At 39.0% G+C, this 27986-nt stretch overlaps 1 protein-coding gene and 1 pseudogene across 12 annotated transcripts in view; one reads left to right on the top strand and one right to left on the bottom strand.

Moving 5' to 3' along the window:
* FAM81A (family with sequence similarity 81 member A) overlaps positions 1 to 27986 on the bottom strand; it is a 160019-nt gene that overhangs the window by 18473 nt on the left and 113560 nt on the right. For all 11 annotated transcript variants that reach the window (XR_014059433.1, XR_014059432.1, XR_014059431.1 and 8 more), the window contains 4 exons: positions 11843 to 11972; positions 10154 to 10260; positions 1965 to 2100; positions 204 to 399 (listed from right to left, as the gene is read on the bottom strand). Coding sequence is in view for 8 of the 11 variants with exons in the window: in XM_081510009.1 (XP_081366135.1) it covers positions 204 to 399; positions 1965 to 2100; positions 10154 to 10260; positions 11843 to 11972 (569 nt within the window). In the remaining 3 variants the exon portion in view is untranslated. The remainder of the gene's footprint in view (positions 1 to 203; positions 400 to 1964; positions 2101 to 10153; positions 10261 to 11842; positions 11973 to 27986) is intronic.
* On the top strand, positions 24265 to 26891 carry LOC145513488 (rho GTPase-activating protein 18 pseudogene; annotated as a pseudogene). The gene has a single exon (XR_014059430.1). The product of XR_014059430.1 is annotated as a rho GTPase-activating protein 18 pseudogene (transcript).

The raw sequence follows: 27986 nt of genomic DNA on the forward strand, positions 1-27986 counted from the left end.
ATTTTAGGTTTGTTTGCCTGTCTCTCGAGGTCTATCTGTCTTCATGTCCCTGAAGTTGAAGCAATATTTTAGTTCTACTTGGAAAGTTACCTAAGGACATTCCATTATCCAGGTCTGTAGGTAGTTACAGGGGGAATACTAATTAGTTGATTTTTAGATCATACAGAAAATGAAGCATGAGAACTGTTTTCTTATTGACCTACCTGCATCAACTTCGGCTTTCATTTCCTTCATGTCTTCAGTCATCTGTAACTCAAGCTTGCTGATCCGCCCATGCACCTTCTCCTCCTCTTGTTTTGTCCTCTGTACCTCCATATTCTTCTTCTGACTCTCTTCTATTTTGTCCAGCCTGGCTGACATCTGGCTGAGTTTTTTCTCCATGTCCCTTTCACTGGCTCCCTGAGATCCATGATAAGAATGGCACGTGATTACTCCAAAGAGTCTGTATTGCATTCACATCAGTCATAATATCATTTAAGAACAATCTGCAGAGAACAGAATCAAAAAGGTTGCTTGACGCTCACTCCAATATCCACCTTTTTTCCATAACAGATCTCCAGTTTTTAGCTGGGTATAAGGTCACTCAGAATAAAGATTACCTTTCCTATTGTCTCTTGAGTTTGGTGTAGCCATATGATTAAGTTCTGGGTAATGAGACATAAGTATAAACATATGTGGCAACTTCTAGGAAAAGTTAAAAAAACAAAAATAGCTGAGACATAAATAAAAAAACTTCTTCTTTCTTTCTTCTGTTCCTGGAATTCAGATGCAATGACTGGAGCTCTAGCAGCCATCTTGAACTATGGATGCAAGGGTCACTCTCTAGGACTGGTAGAGACTTAAGCCAGAAAGATCATGGGTCACTGAGGACTGATGAGCTACCATAACAGCCCTGCAATCCCTATATCCAGACTTCTTTTACGTGAAAGATAAATAAGCTTCTATCATATTAAAGTCACCATTATCCTGGAGTTTGTTAGTTATTAAGCCAACTCAGATGTAAAAATAGTGATCCAAAAACACAGAAGACTACAAATCAATCAGTAGATCTGATAAAAATATGGAGACATGTAAAGAAATATTTGAAATAGAACATTTTCTTTCCTTTTCTCTCCATCATGCTTGGTTCTTATGAGAATCTGGGTCTGCAGGCAAGCTTTAGAGGCTAGAACTACAAATACCAAGGTATATAAGTGGGCTAAAGCATAACAAAACTCTCGTGATGTGCCCTGTACACAGTCTGCAATTCAACAGCTTGGTATCAAGAGAGAGCAGAGCCAGAGATACAATCTACACCAGTCACTTATGCTCCATCAAAGTCCAAGGGAGAGGAAGCAGTACAAGAAAAGAGAAGGGAGAGGGAGGTCAGGCTAGATAACCAAATCAAAAAACATTTGCTTTCCAAGTACTGATACTGAATGCTACATATGCAAAGCTTTCTGGGTATGGTTTTTGAGCTCTTCTGCAAACCTTAGGCCTACAGGAGAGTAGGGTGAAATGAGAAGGAACACAGAAAAGAAAACTGGATTCTGTTTAGATGTTGCCCTGTGACACCTCATGCTGGGTTTATAGTGTGATGGAGGGGCCTGGAGGGAGAAATCTAGTCAAAGCGACTTTTACCAGACCATGAAATTAAAACTAAGATGAAGTATGTAATTGCTATTTTTATATAGAAATGCAGCTGGACAACTTGGTTCTTTAAGGTCTTGATTTGGATTTGTTTTAGTTGAAAGTACTGAAATTTTCTATTAATTTCCTTTGTTAACCAAAACAAGTCAAAGTGCTCTGTCCCTTTATAACAAAGAATCAGTATGAACCATGGATAGAGATTATAAGGCAAGAAACAACTATTAACAGCTTAATGTAATGCTAAATAAATCAAACATAAGTTACAAGGTATTATTCAAACATTGCGGGTCTCATCAAATAACTTAACTATGTTATGGTTGAACATCAACACCTACACTGTTTTCCTTAACAACCAAGGAAAGCTGATCGATTTTCTGCAAAAGTTCTTTTTCTATCCGTTCTTGTTCCTGTTGCAACCAATTCCGTGCAGATAAAATCTGGTTACTGAGTTCCTCGATTGTACCTTTAAATCTAAAATAACAAAAATTAGCTGTTAGATATAAAACAACTTTAAAGTGACATCAAACAACCTCAGTCTCTATCAAATCTCTTGGAAATATATAAGCATTAAATTCAGTTCACTCAGAATTACATGTTTACCTTTTTCATAGAATTACATTTGGCACTAAATTGGGAAGGAAGGAGAAAAGGAAGCTATAACAGAAAAGCACCTGATAATACTCCCACCTGTGTAGACCTGGTAGTGTGACTACCAAGATATCACATACAGAGCCACTCCAAGTGCTTACCTTTGCAGTTTAAAAGGTCCAGGCTACTCCTGGCTCAAAGGACACAGCAGCCTGGCTCTCTTCTAGGCTCCTCCTTGCCCAGGACTCTTCCCACTTCTCCGTCTTTTCTCCCAGGACCGGAGCCTGGGTCCCTTTCTCTCTTATGTTCTGCAAATTGCTCTTGTCCCATACAGATATTTCTTAGTTTAAATCAAACAGAAAATTTTTTAAAAACTCAAATTTCCATTCCTGTAGTCCTCTCCCTTTCCAAATACCTTAAAATAACATCCCACACTTGCTGCCTCCCCATTTGAATTACTTTTATTATGAAAATAATATTATGAATTTCATTATGAAAATAATAAAAGTACACAAGAATATATGTGTCTTAACAATAAAAATAATAAAATGTACAACCCCCCCTGTGGTATAAGTCCCCAATTCTCTGCAATATCTGTTCTCCTCTTATTCCCTATTAAGAAACCCTCAAATGTGACCTGAGTCCACAACTACCTAGTTAAGACTACACTTATCAGCCCTCCTGGCAGCTATGTGTGGCCATATGACTAAGTCAGGCAATGGAACATGCATAGTAGTGCTAAGTACACTTCCTAGTCATATCATCAAAAACAAAGCTTCTCAGTCTTACATGGGCAGGAAGTCAAGCCAGCAGCCCTGCCCAGCTGTGGAGACCCACCTGAACTGGGGGCCTGACCATGGAGCACAGCAGCTTTTATGAATTCATTTATTCTAACAGTTCTTTGAGGGAGTCTTTAGGGTTTTCTCTATAAGATAATATCTGCAAGCAGGGATAACTTTGCTTCTTTTTTTGTTTTGAATGTCTTTCACTTCTTTTTCTTGCTTAGTTGCTCTGGCCAGGACTTCCAGCACTATGTTGAATAGAAGTGCTGAGAATGGGTATCCTTGTCTTACTTCTGATATTAGAGGAAAAGCTTTCAGAATTTCATCATTGAGTATTATATTAGCTGTGGACTTGTCATATGTGCCTTTATTACGTTGAGATACATTCTTTCTATTAATATACTCAAATTGTTGAGAGTCTTAATTATGACATTGAATTTTGTCAAATGCTTTTTCTACATCTGAGATGATACCGTTTTTATCCTTCATTCTGTTAATGTAATGTATCACACTGATTGACTTGTATATATTGAAACATCCTTGCATCTCAGGGATAAATTCCACTTGATCACGGTGTATGATTCTTTTAAAGTGCTGTTGAATTGGTTTGTTAGCATGTAGAGATTTTTGTATCTATGTTCATCAGAGATATTGGTCAGCAATTTTCTTTTCTTGTAGTGTCTGTCTGGTTTTGTTATCAGAATAATGCTCCTCATAAAATGAGTTTGGAAGTGTTTTCTTCAACTTTTTGGAAGAGTTTGAGAATAATTGGCATTAATTCTCCTTTAAATGTTTGATAGAATTCACTCATGAAGCTATCTGCTGCTGCTGCTGCTGCTAAGTCGCTTCAGTCGTGTCCGACTCTGTGCGACCCCATAGACGGCAGCCTACCAGGCTCCTCCGTCCATGGGATTTTCCAGGCAAGAGTACTGGAGTGGGGTGCCATTGCCTTCTCCCATGAAGCTATCTAGTCCTGGACTTTTTCTTTGTTGAGAGGTTTTAGATTGTTGATTTCATCTCCTTACTCATCAATGGTCTGTTCAGATTTTCTATTTCTTCATGATTCAGTCTTAGTAGGTTGTTTCAGGAGTTTATTCATTTCTGCTAAGTTATCCAATTTGTTGACATACAATTGTTCATAGCAGTCTCTTATGATCCTCTGTATTTCTGTGTTGTCTGCTGTAGTAGTTTCTCTTTCATTTATAATTTTATTTATTTGAACCCTCTTTTTGTTTCGGTTAGTCTAGAGAAAGTTTTGTCTGTTTGGCTTGACAATTACTTTTTTTTATTTTCCCCCAATTTTTTTCTGTTGTTTACTATTCTCTCATTTATTTCTGGTCTATCTTAATCATTTCCTTCTTCCTGCTATCTTGGGCTTAATTTGTTCTTCTTTTTCTAAAATTCCTTGAGGTATAAAGTCAGGTTGTTTATTCAAGGTCTTTCTTTTTTCTTAATGTAAGGATTTAACACTGCAGATTTCCTCACAGAACTGCCTCTGCGGCATCCCATAAGTTTTGGTGGACTTCCCTGGTGGCTCAGATGCCTGCAATGCAGGAGGCCGGGATTCAGTCCCGGGGTTGGGAAGATACCCTGGAGGAGGGAATGGCAACCCACTCCAGTATTCTTGCCTGGAGAATTCCACAGACAGAGAAGCCTGGTGGGCTACAGTCTATATATGCTATGTTTCCATTTTCATTTGTTTCAAGATTTTTTAAAATCTCCCTTTTGATCTTCTTTGACCCACTGGTTGTTCAGGAATGTGTTGTTTAATTCCACATATTTGTGAGTTTTTCAAATTTACTCCTATCATTAATTTTTAGTTTCATACCACTTTGGTTTGAAAAGCTACTTGACATGATTTCGATCTAATTTCTTAAGACTTGTTTTGTTGCCTAATATATGATCTATCCTGGGAATGTTCTGTGTGTACTTCAGAAGAATATGTATTCTGCTGCTGTTGGATGAGATGTTCTATATCTGTCTGTTAGGTCTCTAGTTGGGCAGGGCTATTGCCCATGCTCTGAAGTACAGGTGGAGGGAGACTGTTGGCTGGGCTTGATGGTCATGTGATTCTACTGGCTGGACTTCTAGGGTAGGTAGGGCTGCTGGCTGGGTTGCACAGTCAAATGGAGCCACTAACTGGATTCTGCCATTCCCTCTGGCCAGGTGGGGTCACTGTGTTCCCTGGTAGGGTGGTTGGACCCCCATGATAGGGCTTCAGGCTCCACAATTGGGCAGGCTGCTAGCTGTGCACCACTGATAAGGCAGGTCACTGGCCAGAATCCCTGGTCAGGCAGGGCCACCAGCTGTACTGTGAAGTCAAGTGAATCTGGAGGCTGTGCTTGTGGTCGAGTGGGATTGCTATCTGGGCTCCCTAGTCAGGTAGGGTCACAGGGTATGTTTTCCTTTTAGGAAGTGTTATTTGTTGGGTTCCTTGCTAGGGCAAGGCCAAAGGCTCTGCTAAGCAATAAAGTGGGGTAATAGGCTAGGTTCCACTTCTAGGTAGAGTTATAGGCTGGACAAGGCACCTGGGTCACTGTTAGGGACCTAGGGACCTTCCCTTGTCAGGGAAGTTACATTTTATTTTCAATGACTATATTTTCTAGAAGCCCAATTTGGTTGTTTGTCAATTCTGACTTTTTATTCTTTGGCCACACCATGTGGCTTGTGGGAGTTTAGTTCCCCAACTAGGGATTGAACCCAGGCCCTCAGCAACAAGAGCACAGAGCCCTAAACACTGGACTACCAGGAAATCCCCTTGACTGCTCATTTTTGGTAAGCTCTTACTCCTTAGTCTTATTTTCAAAAAGTGCGTGTGTGAATACCTCCCCCCCCCCACACACATATATATACACACATCCATTCTATCCAGTAATCCCTATATACGCAGTATTTAGGAGTCCGATTCTGCTCATTGTTGTTTCTTCTCACTCTGTTACTTCTGTGATTTTTTGTTCCTTGTGTTGGTCTACAATTTCTGATTTACATTTATGTTCCTTAGAACTTAATCTGTCTGTGGGGAGCCTTGAAGACCGCATATTTGTATTTGCTTCCGCCAGGCATCTTAAGCTACTACCAAATAGAGATCATTCTAAGATAAAATATCTATTCTGGTTTCTTCAAGGTGGTTGGGTAATATGAATTCTAAGTCTAAATCCACATAAAGGTTGTACTGTGGTTTAAAATTTTTTAGGAATATCTTTTACACTACTCAGAATCAAGACTAAGGTAAGTTTCTTTATGACCTCTCCGCAGAATGTTTTTTTTTTTTTCCCTAGTTCATCCAACCAGGGTTCTACCTTTGGGTCTCCAATCTCTCTTTCTCCCCCACAAAGGCCCCCCGCTTGGTACCCTTTCCTCTGGGAACAGCCTTTGTGTCTAGACTTCTGGACTTTAAATTGTAGGAAGAAAAATAAAGATGTTCATGTCTGTTGACTAGTAATATCTGCTAAGGAGAAAATTCACAGAAAAAAAAAAAATGTTTATTTTCTTCCTGTACGATGGAAGGAAGGGGACAGGAGATCTTTCTGCACTTGGAAAGCTTGTAGGATCTCTGAGAAAGAGTGATATAACTCAGGAATGATATAAATACAGATAATTAGAGGAAAGAAAACATGGTTTCTGTAAGGGAATTCCTGTTAAATAATCAATGACCTTGAAGTGGTATTAAGCATGGAGATAATGAGATAGAAGAACCAGAAGAATGATTAATTTAAAATTTCCAGAGATTTCCCTGGCAGTGCAGTGGTTAAGACTCTGTGCTTGCACTGCAGGGGTTAACAGGTTCAACCCCTGGTCAGGGAACTAAGGTACCATATGCGGTGTGACCATAAAAATAATAATGATAATAATAAATTGTCACAAATCTCTAATAAAGTCATCTTCTAAAAAATATAATAGTCAAATACAAACACACACAAATAAACATATATGGTCACTATGGGCTCTGCTTTGGCAGGAAATTTGCCAAGCTTATGAAGATTTGTGACAGGGAAAAGTGTATGGTTCTATGACTGAGCAGAAGAGCAGCAGATGAGTTTTGCTGGGGGAAAATCCAGTTTAAAGTGTCACTGAAACACAATGCAAAGTATAACACCATACAGTGTCCTAACTAGACAGCTCAGCTTCCTCCCAGCACAGACCTCTCTCATCTAAATGCCTACAATGACCCCAATCCACAACTCGGCTTCAGCCCTTGTGATCCATCTTCCAACTGCAATCAAGACCATTTTAAAAAATAACATAAATTTGACTATATCACCCTACCTGCTTAAAATCCTTCAGTGGCTTCTTATTGCTCTAGGGAAAGAAACAGTAAGTCCTGACTGTGTGAAGTCCTGTACGCTGGCCTGCCTCCTCTCTGGCCTCATTCCCCATCCTCAGGCTCTGTCCCAGCCCCTTCTACACTGTGCATATCCTTCATGTCACACTTCTCCCACGACAGGCTCTTCCATCTCCTGGGTCCTCATCGCACTGTTTACTTTGTTGTTCAGTCGCTAAGTCAAATCCAACTCTTTGCAACCCTATGGACTGTAGCATGCCACGCTCCTCTGTCCTCCACTGTCTCCTGGAGTTTGCTTAAACTCTGTCCATTGAATTGGTGATGCTATCTAACCATCTCCTCCTCTGCCCCCCTCTTCTCCTTTTTCCTTCAATCCTTCCCAGCATCAGGTCTTTTCCAATGAGTTGGCTCTTCACTTCAGGTGGCCAACGTACTGGAGCTTCAGCTTCAGCATCAGTTCTTACCATGAATATTCAGGATTTCCTTTAGGATTGACTGGTTTGATATCCTTGCAGTCCAAGGGCTAGTGAATGCCATTCATTCTTCAGCTCTCACTCAGAACACCACCTCCTCAGGAAGGCCCCACAACCAGGCCTCTGTCACTCACCCCAGCAGCACTACTGTATTCGTTTCCCCCAGCTGCTGTGACAAATCACCACACATTTGGTGGCTTAAAACAACACATTTATTCCCTTTTGGTTCTGAAGGCCAGAAGTCTAAATTCAGTCTCACTGGACTCAAGTTGGGGTGTGAGCAGAGGTGGTCCCTTCTGAAGGCTCTGAGGGGAGAATCATTCCCTTGCTTTTTTCAGCTTCTAGTGACTGCCTGTCTTCCATAGCTTGTGGCCCCCTCCTCCACCTTCAAAGCACATCACACTGCAATCTCCGCTTTTACTGTCACATGGCTGTCTCTCCTCATTCTAACCCTCCTGCCTCCCTCTTATAGGGACTCTAGAGATTACATCAATAATGATGATACAGATAACACTGTACCATCTACTTATCTTAAGACCCTTAATTTAATCACATTTGCAAAGTTCCTATTTGCCATTTAATGTGCCATAATTCAGCAGTGGCCACAGGACTAGAAAAGGTCAGTTTTCATTCCAATCCCAAAGAAGAGCAATGCCAAAGAATGTACAAACTACTACACAGTTGCTCATTTCACGTGCTAGCAAAATAATGCTCAAAATCCTCCAAGCTAGGCTTCATCAGTACATGAACTGAGAATTTCCAGATGTTCAAGCTGGATTTAAAAAAGGCAGAGGAACCAGAGATCAAATTGCCAACATCCGCTGGATCATAGAAAAAGCAAGAGAATTCCATAAAAACATCTATTTCTGCTTCATTGACTATGCCAAAGCCTTTGACTGTGTGAGTCACAACAAACTGTGGAAAATTCTGAAAGAGATGGGAATACCAGATCACCTGACGTGCCTCTTGAGAAATCTGTATGCAGGTCAGGAAGCTACAGTTAGAACTGGACGTAGAACAACAGACCAGTTCCAAATCAGGAAAGGAGTACGTCAAGGCTGTATATTGTCACCCTGCTTATTTAACTTATATGCAGAGTACATCATGAGAAATGCTGGACTGGATGAAGCACAAGCTGGAATCAAGATTGCCAGGAGAAATATCAATAACCTCAGATATGCAGATGACACCACCCTTATGGCAGAAAGTGAAGAACCAAAGAGCCTCTTGATGAAAGTGAAAGAGGAGAGTGAAAAAGTTGGCTTAAAACTCAACACTTAAAAAACAAAGATCATGGCATCTGATCCATCACTTCATGGCAAATAGATGGGAAACAAAGGAAACGGTGAAAGACTTGATTTTCTTGGGCTCCAAAATCACTGTGGATGGTGACTGCAGCCATGAAATTAAAAGACGCTTGCTCCTTGGGAGAAAAGGTATGATAAAACTAGACAGCGTATTAAAAAGCAGAGACATTATTTTGCTGACAAAGGTCTGTCTGTATAGACAAAGCTATGATTTTTCCAGTAGTTATGTATGGATGTGAGAGTTGGACCATAAAGAAGCTGAGTGCAAAGAATTGATGCTTTCACACTGTGGTGTTGGAGAAGACTCTTCAGAGTCCCTACAACTGCATGATCAAACCAGTCAATCCTAAAGGAAATCAATCCTGAATATTCACTGGAAGGACTGATGGTAAAACTGAAGTTTCAATACTTTGGCACCTGATGCAAAGAACTGACTCATTTGAAAAGACACTGATGCTGGGAAAGATTGAAGGCAGGAGAAGGGGACGACAGAGGATGAGATGGTTGAATGACATCACAGACTCAATGGACATGAGTTTGAGCAAGCTCTGGGAGACAGTGAAGAACAGGGAAGCCTGGCATGCTGTAGTCCATGGGGTCACAGAGTTGGAACAGTTGAGTGACTGAACAATAACAATGCCATAACATATTCACAGGAGTTAGAACGTGGTAATATTTGCAGGAACCATTAATCAGCCTGCCACAACCATGTACCTTTCCTTCTAAGTGTGTATCACCATTTAGTAATAACATAGCATGCACTAATTTAAGTGATCATTCCATTAACTTTCATCAACTCCCTAGACTATCAGCTCCACAAGGGTAAGAACAAAGCCTGTTCTTCTTCAGATTCTCAGCACTCAGGCCATGTTCATCTAGGCCCAGAAATATTTATTGGATCAATAGATGGATTATTATCCAGTCACTAAAAACAATAATTAGGAAGGTAAAGTGGTAGCAGGCTACAAGGAAACTTTCCCTGTGAACTTCTATTATGGTTTTCACTTTGTATAATAAATAAAAACCAAAAGGGAAAAAACTGTAGTATAAAGAACATCAACAAAAACAGATTTTTCTAAGTTGATTACTCACTTAGTATCCAAAAGCTGAAGCTGGTGGTTACTATCTCTGTGGGACATCTTCAGTTTGGTGCTTTGCTCTGATATTGACAAGTCCACTCTGTTTAAAAGCTGAGAGATCTGGAAAAGAAACTTTGCTTGTAAATACAACATCAAACCTTTTAAGAGGTAATTTCAGAAAACATTAGCAACATGTCTTCTCGTCCATGGCATTAAATTCAATCTAATGTAATAAATTCATTTAGGAGTCCACCTAATCTCTCCTCTTCCATTTCTTTTATACACACCCATCAAAAATCAAGACCAGGGGGGTTCCCTGGTGACCTAGCAGTTAAGATTCTGGGCTTTCACTGCTGTGGTTCAGGTTCAATCTTTGGTCAGGGAACTGAGATCCCAACAAGCTGCAGGGCATAGCCAAAAAAAAATCAAGACCAGCAGCACTGCCAAAATATTCATCATGCAGTGAGCACTCAATTACAGGTCTCTGTTGAGCAAGCCCAGCTCCTGCCCAGGACCAATACTTCCACCTGCTGGCACAAAATGGAAGTCATTTTTACCTTGGAATTTTTACGGTTAGTGTGGCTACTAGTCATAGAGGATGGAATTCTTGTCACTTACAAAACCCATTAGATCTCAGATTTACCTCCAGATGCAGGTTAAGTTATCAGGAAACATAATTTTTCGGCTTCCCAGGTGGAGCTATTGGTAAAGAACCCACCTGCCAATGTTGTTGGCATTGGCATGTAAGAGATGCAGGTTCAATCCCTGGGTCGGGAAGATCCCCTGGAAGAGGTCATGGCAAACCACTCCAACATCATTCTTGCCTGCAGAATCCCCATGGACAGAGAAGCCTGGTGGGCTACAGTCCATGGGGTCGCAAAGAGTCAGACATGATTGATAGACTAACACTTTTTCTTTTTTTTTTCATTCTAATAAAAGGGGGTACCTAGTCAATTTATTGGATTAGACATATTTGTGTCCTAGCTGCCTCCAATAAGGATCCAAAGCTATTTCTGTAAAAAAATTAGTTATTATAAAACCATGAAGCAGAATTCTCCAGGCAAGAATACTGGAGCGGTCTCTCTTCAAATGAAGAACAGCAAGTAAAACAGACATTATAGAGAAAGTCCTAGAAGACAGGCCCCATTGTGGCAAAGGAAAACTTCTAAGTAGCCAAAAAATAAACTGTGAAATGCCAAGAGTTTTGCTTTAAGAAATTAACCTGTGAATTGCAAGGTGGAATACTCTGAAATTTATTAGCTAGCCAACCCTCTAGCTTTGTTCTAATCTTTTCCCATATACAAACTATGTGATGAGGCAGCCCATAAATCCTATGAATAAACTATTTCCTGAATCCAAAATTGGGATTAGTGGCCTGTAAAACAACATTTTTATCACTTACCTGTCTAAGACATGGTTTTGGAGATACAAGTTAGAATTTCTGGAACATATTGTTTGAAGAATGAGGGAAAAGAATACTTAAAATTAGGAGTGTACTGACAAATCTTGGCATTTTGGTTGCATTCTTACAAAGGGTCACTCCAGTGAAATAGAAGGAGGAAGAAGAAGAGGGATGCTTATGCTGACTGCCCTGCCTATTTTCTCCTGCAGGAAATAATTAAACCCATGTTATTCTTGGATAAGAACAAATACCCACTTTCAAAAAGCTACCTAAAAAAAAGCTACCTGAAACAGGTCATACCTGTCCCTCTGCGTCTTTGATTTTTGTTTCCAAGATAAGTTTGGCAGCTTGCTGCTCTTTGTTCAAGTGCTGGAGGCCCTCATAGGTCGTTTTGTGCTCGGCAGAGAGTCTGGCTATGCTGGCGTCACATCTATCCAGATAAACAACAAAGGAAATTCTTATCAAAGTTTTAAAACATGCGCTGAAGCTTCCTTGCATACTATAAAGTGCATGACCCCACTCAGAGAAACTACACTATGAATCATCCCTTTTAACAGAGATTTGGATGAATTCAGAGAGCTGCTCACATTATGGTTTTTGCAGGGATGTTGCTCAATAAGACTAGAGATGTAACCATTAACACAACAAAGGCTTTACAATGCTCATCAGTACAAAACTGAATATGCAGTGAGAGCCCAGTAACAAAAAGCTTACAGAGTGAGCCAGATGTGGTCTGTCACTCTATAGTGCCACCTCCACCTCTCAAATTCAGGGCCTCTGGATTTTGGAGGCAACTTCTACCACATCAGAAAGTACTACTCCCATTTTACCAAACCACCTATAAGGCTATGTGCTTTGAGTGTGCTCCAGGCACGGGAAGGTTCTGCAGCTGGTCCCAGGTGCTCTGCCGTTGAGCCTTATGACTTGGCAGTTCTAAAGGTACACAAAGTATCTGTGGTAGATAATCTGAGCTATGAAGCCTCTGTCAAACCCAAATAGGGGAGTCACAGAATGACCTCCTAGGAATTGAGAGCAAAGTCATGTCCTGTTCCAACACAATCATTTCTGCTTTGAGAAGGACCTGCCAGCTTGCTACTGGGCTTCAGCAGACACGACATGCCTAAGCAGGGGTCACTGGGGGACCAGGCAATCTGGGCAGCCCATTACAAACACCAAGCCACAGATGTAGGTACACAGGCAGGACGCCATCTTGGAGAGGAAGGAGTAAATAGACATCAAGCCTAATGGTCCTAAAGGCAGAAGTAAATTACATGAGCCTGGACTCCTGTGGCTTCTATTCTTACTAATGCCAGCTTTCCTTCAACTCACATGTATGGCCTCGGATCAAATGAGCTTAAAATACATATGTGTTAGGTACTCAAAAATGAAAGACTGATTAACACCCATCAAGAGAACTCTATTTTTTTTAAGTAGAGATAAAAAAAGAACAAGTGGTTAAGAGAAAAAAATTAGAAATCCTAAAATTAAGTTAAAATTTTCTTAGTAGACCTGACAAACTCTAGACTAAACATGATTGAAAATAAAATCAGTGAATTATAAGAAAGTAGCAAGGAGCCTGCTCGGAATGCACCAAAGCCAGACAGATGCAAAACATGAAAAAATAGTGAAGAAAGATAGAGGACAAATAAAGAGATGCTAACATAAGTCAAAGGGAGGCTGAAGAATTTCAAAAGAAAAAATGAAGAGAATGGCAAAGAAGCAATATTTCAGGTGTGAGTGCTATAGATTTTCTAAGACTGAAGAAAGAATATCAAGTGGCATAAGTAAAACTAAACAGACTATGGTGAAATTCATGTAACCAAGATAAAGATAAAATCTTGAAAGCTACCAGATACCAAAGACAAAATGATTTTTTTGATTGACTGTAAGATTGATAGCACATAATACATATCAGAAGACAATAAATATCAGAAGATATTGGAGAAACAGCTTCTAAGGATTGAGGGGAACAAATCTATCATCCAAGAATAAGTGCAAAATAAAGACATTTCAGACATACAAAGATTAAGAAATGTATCGCCTACACACTCATATTGAAAAAGTCATTAAATAACGTACTTCAGTAAGAAGAAAAGAACACCCAGAGAGAAGGAGTAGGACGCAAGAAACAACAAACTGAGAAAATTTTTGGAAAATTTAATTTTTTGTAGACTCTGAAAAAAGTAAGCTACCAGCTCAATTACTTCAAACTTCTTGAGATTTTACTTGGTAATGACTCACATTTTCTCTAAGTTGAACAACCTGTTTAGCTTAATCATTTGACTAAAACGCTATAATCCTCTTTGGAAATAACAGAAAATGTATTAGGATAAAAAAAATTTTAATATTGATGAAAATATTTTTAATATTTTGAAATACAATCTAAAAAACTGCATATATACATGTGTAAATTTCAATATTCATAATAAAATAGACACAAAGCAGCAATCATGTCACTATCCATCTATTAATGTTTACTGCCCAACATTGGAGTTTGTAGAATTAAGCTACATCACACATTGCAGGTGGAATAGTGAATTTTACAAGTTTTCCTGAGGGCAACTTGGCAGTATATACTTCAAATCTTGAAACATAAATATATTTCGATGTACTAGGTATTAACCCCAAAGAAACAAAAGTGTGAGCAAAGAAAAATCAAACTAAATTCTGTATAAATTCCTTGTACAATTTCCTGCTATTCTAGGATAAAACCAAAATCCTTTAAAATGCTCAGAAAGAGTCAGTCCCAAGCCACCTACCTCTCTGCATCATCTTATATATTCTGTCCCTTTTTTCCTCTGTACTCAGCCACACCATTACATTGCAGGCCTTTGAACTTACTTCACTCCTTCCCCACTTTAAGGCCTTGATCCAGGCTGTTCTCTCGGAAGTCTTCTTCCTTGACCTTGTCACTTGACTAGGCACTATACATCCCTCAAGCTAAGCACAATAGTCACTTTCTTACTGAATCTTTCCTGGAGATCAGGTACAGCAATTAAATACTTTCCGGATACCCCACATTTTTCTTTTGCTGAACTTCTTATAATTAAAATTTATTATTATTACTATTACTACCACTATTATTATCATTTTCTACTTGCTGTTGTTGTCCAGTCACTCAGTTGTGTCTGTCTCTTTGCAACCCCACGGACTGCACCATGCCAGGCTTCCCTGTCCTTCACCAACTCCCAGAGCTTGCTCAAACTCATGTCCATTGAGTTGGTGATGCCATCCAACCATTTCATCCCCTGTCGTCCCCTTCTCCTCCTGCCTTCAATCTTTCCCAGCATCAGGGTCTTTTCTAGTGAGTCAGTTCTTCACATCAGGTGGACAAAGTATTGAAGCTTCAGCTTTAGCATCAGTCCTTCCAATGAATATTCAGGACTGATTTCCTTTAGGATGGACTGTTTGGACCTCCTTGCAGTTCAAGGGACTCGCAAGAGTCTTCTCCAACACCACAGTTCAAAAGCATCAATTCTTCGGCATTCAGCTTTCTTTATAGTCCAACTCTCACATCCATAACATGACCACTGGAAAAACCATAGCTTTGACTAGACGGACCTTTGTTGGCAAAGTAATGTCTCTGCTTTTTAATATGCTGTCTAGGTTGGTTATAACTTTTCTTCCAAGGATCAAGCGTCTTTTAATTTCATGGCTGCAGTCACCACCTGCAGCTCACTTTATTCATTGCTCATTTTATTCATTGCTCACTTTATTCAGCTAATTATTTTTAAATAACTGCTCCTATTTTAAATCCTGTGTCATCATTCCCTTGTTCTCCTTTTAAGACTGTATTGCACACACATATACATGTCTGTTTATGTATTTATATATATATATATACATATATATACACACATATATATTTCTTAAAAGTATGTGTATGTGTGTATTAGTTGAATTCAACTGTTACAAAAGCCATTATGTCATATGTAATATTTTGATACTTATTCTTTTCACTTACTGCTAAGCTTCAACTATATTGTTAAACACTACAGTGTTAAATAACTATAGTAGTTATTCATTTTAATTACAAAATAACATTCTATTGTTTGTTACAATTTATTTTCCAAACTTCCACTAATGGGCACTTTGGGTTATTGCAAGACTTTGCTATTTTGAACAATGCTGCTATGAATAGTAGTTATTCATTTTAATTACAAAATAACATTCTATTGTTTGTTACAATTTATTTTCCAAACTTCCACTAATGGGCACTTTGGGTTATTGCAAGACTTTGCTATTTTGAACAATGCTGCTATGAACATACCCTCCTGTGGTACAAGTTCAACAATTTATCTTGGGCATAAACTGATGGATCTCAAAGTATGCGGACATTCAGCACTGAGAGGTAATATCAGACCTCACTAGTTTATACTCCTACTAACAACAGGTAAGAGATCTTGGGCACCTACACCCTTTCTAATGCTTGGCATTTTCAGATATTTTAGATGCCAATCTACTGGGAGTGAGAAAGCATATATTGGTGCTTTTTAAAATTTTTATTTCAATATCAACCAATGATACTGAATCTCCTCACATGTTTTTTGGCAATATATGTTTCTTCTTTGATGTCAGTTCATGTCTCTTACCCATTGTTACATTGTATTGTTTGCATTATTCTTAACTTTACATATATTCTTGGCACAACTTTTTAGTATACAATGTCTTCCTCCATTTGTAACTTCTCATTTTCTTATTTAAGAATGATGAGCAACACTTTAAATTTTAAAATAATCAAACTTCTGAATGTCTTTTATATCAAGAAGAAATCCTCCCCTACCAAAAGGTCTAAAAGATATTTCTCTATATGTTTCTATTAAAAGTTTTAAGTCTTATGTTTAGCATTTAAGTCCTTTACTCATCTGGAGGTGATTTTATATGTGGTCAAGGAGACATAAGAAAGCCTTCCTCAGCAATCAATGCACAGAAATAGAGGAAAACAACAGGTTGGGAAAGAATAGAGATCTCTTCAAGAAATTTAGAGATACCAAAGGAACGTTCCATGCAAACATAGGCTCGATAAAGGACAGAAATGGTATGGACTTAACAGAAGCAGAAGATATTAAGAAGAGGTGGCAAAAATACACAGAAGAACTGTACAAAAAAGATCTTCATGACCCAGATAATCACGATGGTGTGATCACTCACCTAGAGCTAGACATCCTGGAATGTGAAGTCAAGTTGGCCTTAGAAAGCATCACTACGAACAAAGCTAGTGGAGGTGATGGAATTCCAGTTGAGCTATTTCAAATCCTCAAAGATGATGCTGTGAAAGTGCTGCACTCGATATGCCAGCAAATTTGGAAAACTCAGCAGTGGCCACAGGACTGGAAAAGGTCAGTTTTCATTCCAATCCCAAGAAAGGCAATGCCAAAGAATGCTCAAACTACCGTACAATTGCACTCATCTCACACGCTAGGAAAGTAATGCTCAAAATTCTCCAAGCCAGGTTTCAGCAATACATGAACCGTGAACTTCCAGATGTTCAAGCTGGTTTTAGAAAAGGCAGAGGAACCAGAGATCAAACTGCCAATATCCGCTGGATCATCAAAAAAGCAAGAGAGTTCCAGAAAAACATCTATTTCTGCTTTATTGACTATGCCAAAGCCTTTGACTGGGTGGATCACAATAAACTGTGGAAAATTCTGAAAGAGATGGGAATACCAGACCATCTGACCTGTCTTTTGAGAAACCTGTATGCAGGTCAGGAAGCAACAGTTAGAACTGGACATGGAACAACAGACTGGTTCCAAATAGGAAAAGGAGTACGTCAAGGCTGTATATCGTCACCCTGCTTATTTAACTTATATGCAGAGTACATCATGAGAAACGCTGGGCTGGAAGAAACACAAGCTGGAATCAAGATTGCCGGGAGAAATATCAATAACCTCAGATATGCAGATGACACCACCCTTATGGCAGAAAGCGAAGAAGAACTAAAGAGCCTCTTGATGAAAGTGAAAGAGGAGAGTGAAAAAGTTGACTTAAAGCTCAACGTTCAGAAAACTAAGATCATGGCATCTGGTCCCATCACTTCATGGGAAAAAGATGGGGAAACAGTGGAAACAGTGTCAGACTTTATTTTTTTGGGCTCCAAAATCACTGCTGATGGTGACTGCAGCCATGAAATTAAAAGACGCTTACTCCTTGGAATGAAGCTTGTGGCCAACCTAGATAGCATGTTTAAAATCAGAGACATTACTTTGCCAACAAAAGTCCGTCTAGTCAAGGCTATGGTTTTTCCAGTGGTCATGTATGGATGTGAGAGTTGGATGGTGAAGAAAGTTGAGCGCCACAGAATTGATGCTTTTGAACTGTGGTGTTGGAGAAGACCCTTGAGAGTCCCTTGGACTGCAAGGAGATCCAATCAATCCATCCTAAAGGAGATCAATCCTGGGTGTTCACTGGAAGGACTGATGTTGAAGCTGAAACTCCAATACTTTGGCCACCTCATGCGAAGAGTTGACTCATTGGAAAAGACCCTAATGCTGGGTAGGATTAGGGGCAGGAGGAGAAGGGGACGACAGAGGATGAGATGGTTGGATGGCATCACTGACTTGATGGACATGGGTTTGGGTAGACTCCGGGAGTTGGTGATAGACAGAGAGGGCTGGCTTGCTGCAATTCATGGGGTCTCAAAGAGTCGGACATGACTGAGCGACTGAACTGAACTGAACTGATGAGATAGGGAAAAAATGAATCTTTTTTGAAATGGATAATAAATTTTCTAGCTCCATTTACTTAACAGTCTCTCATTTTTCCACGGATCTGCTATGCCATCTATGACATATATCAAAGTCCCATACGTGTAGTTCAATTTCTGGACTTTCTATCCTATTCCACTGTTCAATTTCTCTATCCCTAAGCTACCAACATAACATCTTAATAACTACAATTTCATAGCAAGTCTTGGTGTCTAGTAGGGCAATTCTCCCCTCTTTGGTCATCTTCGTAAGTATCTTGAATGTTTCTGACTCTTAACTCTGATGTACAAACATTAGGAACATCTTATCAAGTTTCTCCATAAAACTCTGGAATCTAACTGGAATTTCATTGATTCTAAAGATTAATTTGTGAAAACTGATATTTTTAAAGATATTAAAGACTTCCTACCTTTGAATATAATACCTGCTTCTATTTATTTATGTTTTCTTACTATTTCTCAACCAATTTTTTTTTAATTTTCAAGAAGTCTTGAACAATTTTTGTTAGATATATGCCTAGTTATTACATATTCTCTGATTTTATTTTAAATAACATCTTCATTTTAAGTATGTTTTCTAGTTGTTTCCTATTGGTTTACACTAAGGAAACTGATCTTTGTACTTTAATATAAGTAACCACCTTGCTAAATTTAAGTTAACAGATTAAGAGAGAAAAATAATCTGTGATTTGAATAGATGCAAAAACATTTGAGAAAACTTAATACAAACTATAAAGATTCTTAGTAAATCTGGAGTGCAAGAAAACTTCCTGAATCTGATGAATCCATGATTAATCATCATCCAAAAAATGGAAAAACTCTGGAAGTATTCTTATTAAAGTTGAAAACAAGAGAAAGATGCCCATTGTTACAATTTCTAATTAACTGTACTGAAGATTTTACCCAGTACAAGATGACAAAAAAAAAGAGACTAAGGATATGAGGATCAGAAAAGAAGAAATTAAACTGCCAATATATGCAGATGTTATGGTCGTTTCTATAGAAACTCCCCCAAAATCATAAGTGAAATAAATAATTATTTTGCAATAATTTGCTTAATGTCTATCTCTCCTATTAGAAGGAATATAAACTATATTTAAGGAAGAAGGGCGACTGCCATTTCTATCACTAAAACCCTAGTGCTGAGCACATTGCCTTGCTTGTAGTAGGGGCTCAATAAATACTTGCCAATGAATGACTATAAGGAATATTTACTATGTACCATGCACTGTCCAAGATGCATAACATATATTAGTTCATTTAGTCCTCAAAATCATCCCCACTCACAAATGATGCTTAAAAACAATATCAAATACAGACCCCTCTTTTTAATTTTGAGCTCAAAATTTTTAAGCAAAACATTATCTAAATTATATTTGGGGAAATCTGAAGTTTTAAATTACCATGAAATACAAAAATATTATTTTCCAATTCAAATAGCAGCTTAATGGATGGAAATTTGTCAGGTAACACTACATCATACCAGTTCATCATCTTCACAAAGCAGTTCAAGGGACAGATTATGTTTAAAGAAGTTACTTGAAAAGGTCTCAAAATGATCCTAAAGCTCATGGCTCACAGATTTGCACTAGCTATAGCTTGGCTTCCATATTTTGTTTTACTTGGAAACACAAACACTACAATATTGTTGTTCAGTCACTCAGTCGTGTCTGACTCTTTGCAACCCCATGGACTGCAGAACACCAGGCTCCCCTGTCCATCATCTTCTGGAGCTTGCTCAAACTCACGTCCATTGAGTCGATGATGCCATCCAACCATCTCATCCTGTCTCCCCCTTCTCCTCCTGCCCTCGATCTTTCCCAGCATTAGGATCGTTTCCAATGGGTCAGCTCTTCGCATCAGGTGGTCAAAGTATCGGAGCTACAACATACATTTCCATTAATACAGGAGTGGCTAAATATATTAAATTATGATACATACATGGAACAGAATATCCCATATTTAATTAAAAAGTAAGTCAGATCCATGTGCATACTGGAAGGAGGCCCACAATACACTGTCATGAAAAAACAAGTGACAGAATAGTATGTAAAAGTGCAGGCGCAGTAGTTGTGGCACACGAGCTTAGTTGCATGTGGGATCTTCCTAAACCAGGGATCAAACCTGTGTGCCCTGCATTGGCAGACAGATTCTTAACCAATGGACCACCAGGGAAGCCCCCTTCTCCTTTCTTTTCAAAAAACACACCTCATAAAAGGCAGCCTTGGGGCTCGCATGTAGCTGTGGGCACAACTCAATAGATTTAGTTAAATAAGAACCTGCACTGAATTCCGACCAGTTGTCCTGTTTTATCTTGATGTAATATTACAGATGAACTGCTAATGTATTCATTCCAAAATTTCCCTTTTAGGGTCTTTGGGCAGCTGTCTTCCAGGTACAGTTCTTGGTTGTGGCAGTTAGGTGGCAGAGTGACTCTTATCACTTGGCTGTCTGATCAATGATGGCAAGGAGGTGGTTAAAAGTCCAGAACAGGTCCCAAATGTCTAACCACAGACATGACTTGAGTTTCATGCTTAAGCAGATCTTCTCTTACAGCTTGTGACATGGTAGCATATGGCATTTAAACAGCAATGACACTTACAGAATGCCTATGTCATTCATTTTACTTCATCTGTTCACATAGGCATTTTATAATCTCACAATCTTGCAAAGGTAGATACACTACAATAAGATATTCTGGGAGAGAGACCACATTCACATAATATTTTTTTACAGTAAACTCTTTTTTTTTGTTTGTTTTTTGGTTTTTTTTTTTTTAATAAATTTATTTATTTTAGTTGGGGGCTAATTACTTTACAATATTGTAGTGGTTTTTGCCATACATTGACATGAATCAGCCATGGGTTTACATGTGTTCCCCATCCTGAACCCCCCTCCCACCTCCCTCCCCATCCCATCCCTCTGGGTCATCCCATTGCCCCAGCCCTGAGCATTTGTCTCATGCATTGAACCTGGAATGGTGTTCTGTTTCACATATGGTAATATACATGTTTCAGTGCTATTCTCCCAGAACGTCCCACCCTCACCTTCTCCCTCAGAGTCCATAAGACTGTTCTATGCATCTGTGTCTCTTATTCTGTCTCGCATATAGGGTTATCGTTACCATCTCTCAAATTCCATATATATGCATTAGTATACTGTATTGGTGTTTTTCTTTCTGGCTTACTTCACTCTGTATAATGGGCTCCAGTTTCATCCATCTCAATAGAACTGATTCAAATGTATTCTTTTTAATGGCTGAGTAATATTCCATTGTGTATATGTACCACAGCTTCCTTATCCATTCGTCTGCTGATGGACATCTAGGTTGCTTCCATGTCCTGGCTATTGTAAACAGTGCTGCGATGAACGCTGGGGTACATGTGTCTCTTTCAATTCTGGTTTCCTCAGTGTGTATGCCCAGCAGTGGGATTGCTGGGTCATATGGCAGTTCTATTCCCAGTTTTTTAAGGAATCTCCACACTGTTCTCCATAGTGGCTGTACTAGTTTGCATTCCCACCAACAGTGTAAGAGGGTTCCCTTTTCTCCACACTCTCTCCGGCATTTATTGCTTGTAGACTTTTGGATAGCAGCCATTCTGACTGGTGTGAAATGGTACCTCATTGTGGTTTTGATTTGCATTTCTCTAATAATGAGTGATGTTGAGCATCTTTTCATGTGTTTGTTAGCCATCTGTATGTCTTCTTTGGAGAAATGTCTGTTTAGTTCTACAGTAAACTCTTATAATTATTCTATTTTATTATTGATTATTGTTAACCTCTTATTTTGCCTAAGTTATAAATTAAACTTTCTCACAGGGATAAGTATATAGGAAAAACATAGTATATATAGAGAAGCTTCAGTGCTGTCCCCAGTTTCAGGCACCACTGGGAGTCTTGGGGTGTATTCCCTTGGGACTACTGTATCATAATCTAAGCTTCTAATATGGGTGTTATGGCCTAACAAAATATTGGCATTATCAAGAGGTTTTATGACATATGTATGGCTGAGTCCCTTCACTGTTCACCTGAAACTATCACAACATTATTAATAGGCTATGTGCATGCTCAGTCACTTCAGTCATGTCCAACTCTGCAACCCTATGGACTGTAGCCAGGCTCCTCCATCCATGGGATTCTCCAGGCAAGAATACTGGAGTGGGTTACCATGCCCTCCTCCAGGGGACCTTCCTGACCCAGGGACTGAACTCGCATCTGTTGCACTGCAGGCGGATTCTCTAATGCTGAGCCACTGGGGAAGCCCTTTAATCAGCTATATACCAATACAAAATAAAATGTTTAAAAAAAAAAAAGAAAAAAGGAGGTGAGAGACAGGAGTAGAAAAAGAGAGAAGCATCCTATATCACCCTGAGAAGACCTTATTATTGCCTACAACTTGTTTGTCCCCTTTGTGTAAACTTTGGTCTGTTCCCATGTTTTCACTGCATTTTGTAAGAGAGCTTGGTACATATCTGTATTAGAAAATAACTCAACATTAATAAAAGGGGTTCATGATATAGGAGCACCTCAATACGTAAGACAAATACTAACAGACATAAAAAGAGAAATTGACAGTAACACAATAATAGTAGGAAACTTTAACACCCCACTCACACCAATGGACAGATCATCAGAACAGAAAATTAATAAGGAAACACAAGTCTTAAATGACACATTAGGTGAGACAGATCTCACTGATATCTTCAGGACATTCCACCCAAATGCAGAATACACCTTCTTCTCAAGTGCACATGGAACATTCTCCAGGATAGACCACATCTTGGGTCACAAATCAAACCTCAGTAAATTTAAGAAAATTGAAATCATGTCAAGCATCTTCGCTGACCACAACGCTATGAGACTAGGTATCAATTACAAGAAAAAAACTGAAAGAAACACAAACACATGGAGATTAAACAATATGTTGCTAAACAACAAACAGGCTACTGAAGAAATCAAAAGGGAAATCAAAAAATTTCTAGAAACAAATGACAATGAAAACATGACAACTCAAAACCTATAGGATGCAGCAAAAGCAGTCCTAAGAGGGATGTTTACAGCAATATAATCCTACCTCAAGAAACAAGAAAAACATCGACTAGACAACCTAACTTTATACCTAAAACAACTGGAAAAAAAGAACAAAAAGACCCCAAAATTAGTAGAAGGAAAGAAATCGTAAAGAGCAGAGCAGAAATAACTGAAAAAGAAATGAAAGAAACAATAGTAAAGATTAATAAAACCAAAAGCTGGTTCTTTGGGAAGATAAACAAAATTGACAAACCTTTAGCCAGACTCATCAAGAAAAAAGAGAGAAGAATCAAATCAACAAAATTAGAAGTGAAACAGGAGAGGTTACAACAGACAATGCAGAAATACAAAGGATTAAAAGAGACTATTATGAACAACTATATGGCAATAAAATGGATAACCTGGAAGAAATGGACAGATTCTTAGAAAAGTTCAATCTTTCAAGACTGAATCAGGAAGAAATAGAAATTATGAACAATCCAATTATAAGCACTGAAATTGAAACTGTGATCAAAAACCTCCCAAAAAACAGAAGCCCAGGACGAGATGGCTTCAGAGGAGAAATCTATGAAACATTTAGAGAAGAGCTAATGCCTATCCTACTAAAACTCTTTAAAAAAACTGCAGAGGAAGGAACACTTCCAAATCCATTCTAAGAGGCCACCATCACCTGATATGAAAACCAGACAAAGACAACACACAAAAAAGAAAACTACAGACCACTGTCATTGATGAACATAGATGCAAAAATCCTCAACAAAATTTTAGCAAACAGAATTCAGCAACACATCAAAAAGCTCACCATGATCAAGTTGGGTTTATTCCAGGGATGCAAGGATTCTTCAATATATACAAATCAATCAATGTGATACACCATATTAACAAATTGAAAGATAAAAACCATATGATCATCTCAATAGATGCAGAAAAAGCCTTTGACAAAATTCAGCACCCATTTATGATTAAAACTCTTCAAAAGGCTGGCTCTCCAATTCCCAGGCAGTTGTGCTCACTGCCTACCACCCCAGCGGCAAGGACCAGGCCCTGGGGGGGAGCCATGGCAAGGGCGGGGAGGAAGCCGCCTCGAGACGATATGGCCAGTATACTATGAACCAGGAAGTCACCAAAGTTACAGAAAGACCTCCATTTGATCGATCAAGTTCCCAGGATTCTTTGGATGAACTATCTATGGAAGCTTATTGGACTGAACTAGAAAATATCAAGAAATCTCATGAGAACAGACAAGATGATCAAGAGGTGGTGGTTGTCAAAGAGCCTGATGAGGGAGAATTGGAAGAAGAGTGGCTTAAGGAGGCTGGTTTGTCCAATCTCTTTGGAGAGGCTGCTGGAGATCCCCAAGAGAGCATGGTGTTTTTATCAACACTGACCCGGACGCAGGCGGCAGCTGTGCAGAAACGAGTAGAGACTGTCTCCCAGACCTTGAGGAAAAAAAACAAACAGTACCAGGTTCCTGACGTCAGAGACATATTTGCTCAACAGACAGGGTCAAAAGAAAAGGAGGCTCCAGATGGCACAGAATCACAATCAGTCGGAACAGATGAAAACAAATACAGAGGAAAAGATGACCAGGCATCTCATCTAGGTGTTGGTGGAAAGGAGCTGACCCCACTGGTGCCTGAGGAGGCACCTGCCTCTGAAACAGACATCAACCTGGAGGTATCATTTGCAGAGCAAGCTGTCAGTCAGAAAGAGAGCTCCAGAGAGAAGATCCAGAGGATCAAAGGTGACGATGCAGCGTTACTGACTTACAGAGTGCCAAAAGACAAAACAGGCACCACCAGGATTGGTGACCTAGCACCCCAGGACATGAAGAAAGTTTGCCATTTAGCCCTGATTGAGCTGACTGCCCTCTATGATGTCTTGGGTGTTGAAATGAAACAACAGAAAGCTGTGAAAATCAAAACAAAAGATTCTGGCCTTTTTTGTGTCCCATTGACAGTATTGTTAGAACAAGATCAGAAGAAAGTACCAGGAACTCGAATACCCTTGATATTTCAAAAACTGATTTCTCGCATTGAAGAGGGAGGTTTGGAAACTGAAGGTCTCTTAAGAATCCCTGGAGCTGCTGTTCGAATCAAGAATCTTTGCCAAGAACTAGAAGCAAAGTTCTATGAAGGGACTTTTAATTGGGAAAGTGTCAAGCAGCATGATGCCGCCAGCCTGCTGAAGCTCTTTATCCGGGAGCTGCCCCAGCCACTGCTCAGTGTAGAATATCTCAAAGCTTTCCAGGCTGTCCAGAATCTTCCAACCAGGAAGCAACAACTACAGGCTTTGAACCTTCTTGTCATCCTCCTGCCTGATGCAAACAGAGACACACTCAAGGCCCTGCTTGAATTTCTCCAAAGAGTCATAGACAATAAAGAGAAAAATAAAATGACAATCATGAATGTAGCAATGGTCATGGCCCCAAATCTCTTCATGTATCACACATTGGGTTTGAAGTCCGGCGAACAGCGAGAATTTGTAATGGCAGCCGGGATAGCTAATATCATGCACTTACTGATTAAGTATCAAAAACTCCTGTGGACAATTCCCAAGTTTATTGTCAACCAAGTGAGGAAGCAAAATACTGAAAATCATAGAAAAGATAAAAAAGCCATGAAGAAATTGCTGAAGAAAATGGCTTATGATCGAGAAAAATATGAAAAGCAAGATAAGAGTGCAAATGATGCTGACGTTCCTCAGGGAGTGATTCGAGTACAAGCTCCCCATCTTTCGAAAGTTTCCATGGCAATACAGCTAACTGAAGAACTCAAAGCCAGTGATGTACTTGCCAGGTTTCTCAGCCAAGAAAGTGGAGTTGCCCAGACTCTCAAGAATGGGGAAGTTTTTTTGTATGAAATTGGAGGAAATATTGGGGAACGCTGCCTCGATGACGACACTTACATGAAGGACTTGTATCAACTCAACCCCAGTGCTGAGTGGGTTATAAAGTCAAAGCCGTCATAGAAGATTTATGCTGAAGATAGCCATAAGGACTCCCTTAGTCATACTTGCTGGGTCAAGAGTATAAATAAAATAAATGGTGGGACTCTTATTATCCAAATATACCCTACTCGTGAATAGTGACACACTGAGCCTTAAAAAGTTCTAGATTTGTGCTGCTGCCAGATTATGTTAATTACTATTATTCATATTAGAAAACATCTCTGTAGTGAGAAGAAAGGAGCTTAATTAGCTTGTAGGCTATTTTCATCCACTCCGTGGAATGTGTCCAGATGTGACAGCCATTTTTCATTTGAAAATATACTCTCTTCCCCCTCTTTTTCTGTTCTAAAATGATGTATTCAGTAATAATGTGCATTTTCACTTTTCTCTCCTCCTGACACCTGCCTTCCCCAAGATGGGTTTGTTTTTCAACCGGAAGGGTAACCAGGATCAGGTATGGCAAGATGTGAAGATAGTACCTCTGGAAACAGACTGAGTTCAGCAATATTTCTGTCTCTATCGTACATTAATATTCATCTCTTTGAGTCATTTGTTCAGACAATGGCATCCCACTTCTTACTGCTGTATCACATGAAGAGACTTGCATTTTTTTTTCAGTTCAGCTGACATATGTGCTCAGAACTGTATCTAATATCAAGAAAATAGAACTGTCAGAAAACTGCCAATTATTACTGCACTGTTTAAGACTTACATACTCAGAATAAATAAAATATATCCATGTGGAATAAAAAAAAAAAAAAAAAAAAAAAAAAAAAAAAAAAAAAACTCTTCAAAAAATGGACATAGAAGGAACCTGCCTCAACACAGTAAAGGGCATATATTATAAACCTACAGCAAACATTATTCTCAATGGTGAAAAACTGAAAGCATTCCCCCTAAGATCAGGAACAAGAAAGGGTGTCCACTTTCACCACTATTATTCAACATAGTTCTAGAAGTCCTAGCTACAGCAATCAGAGAAATAAAAGGAATCAAAGAAATAAAAGGAATCCAGATCGGAAAAGAAGTAAAGCTCTCACTGTTTGCAGATGACATGATAATATACATAGAAAACCCTAAAGATAGTATCAGAAAATTCCTAGAGCTGATCAGTGAACTTAACAAAGTTGCAGAATATAAAATCAATATACAGAAATCACTTGTATTTCTATATACTAACAATGAAAAATCAGGAAGAGAAATTAAGGAATCAATCCCATTCACCACTGCAACAAAAAGAATTAAATATCTAGGAATAAACTTACCTAAGGAGACAAAAGAACTATACACAGAAAATTATAAGACACTAATGAAAAAAATCAAAGATGACATAAACAGATGGAGAGCTATTCCATGTTCCTGGGTAGGAAGAATCAATACTGTGAAAATGACTATACTATCAACCACAATCTACAGATTCAATGCAATCCCTATCAATTACCAATGACATTTTTCACAGAACTAGAACAAAAACATTTCACAATTCATATGGAAACACAAAAGACCCAAAATAACCAAAGCAGTCTTAAGAACGAAGAATGGAGCTGGAGGAATCAACCTTCCTGACTTCAGATTATACTCCAAAGCTACTGTCATCAAGACAGTATGGTACTGGCACAAAAACAGAAACACAGACTAATGGAACAAGATAGAAAGCCCAGAAATAAACCCACACACCTGTGGGTACTTTATTTTTGACAAAGGAGGCAAGAATATACAATGAGGCAAAGACAGCCTCTTCAATAAATGGTGCTGGGA

The sequence above is a fragment of the Giraffa tippelskirchi genome, chromosome 7, assembly GCF_054371585.1.
Source record: "Giraffa tippelskirchi isolate mGirTip1 chromosome 7, T2T-mGirTip1v1.2.pri, whole genome shotgun sequence".
In the NCBI taxonomy this organism is placed as follows: domain Eukaryota; kingdom Metazoa; phylum Chordata; class Mammalia; order Artiodactyla; family Giraffidae; genus Giraffa; species Giraffa tippelskirchi.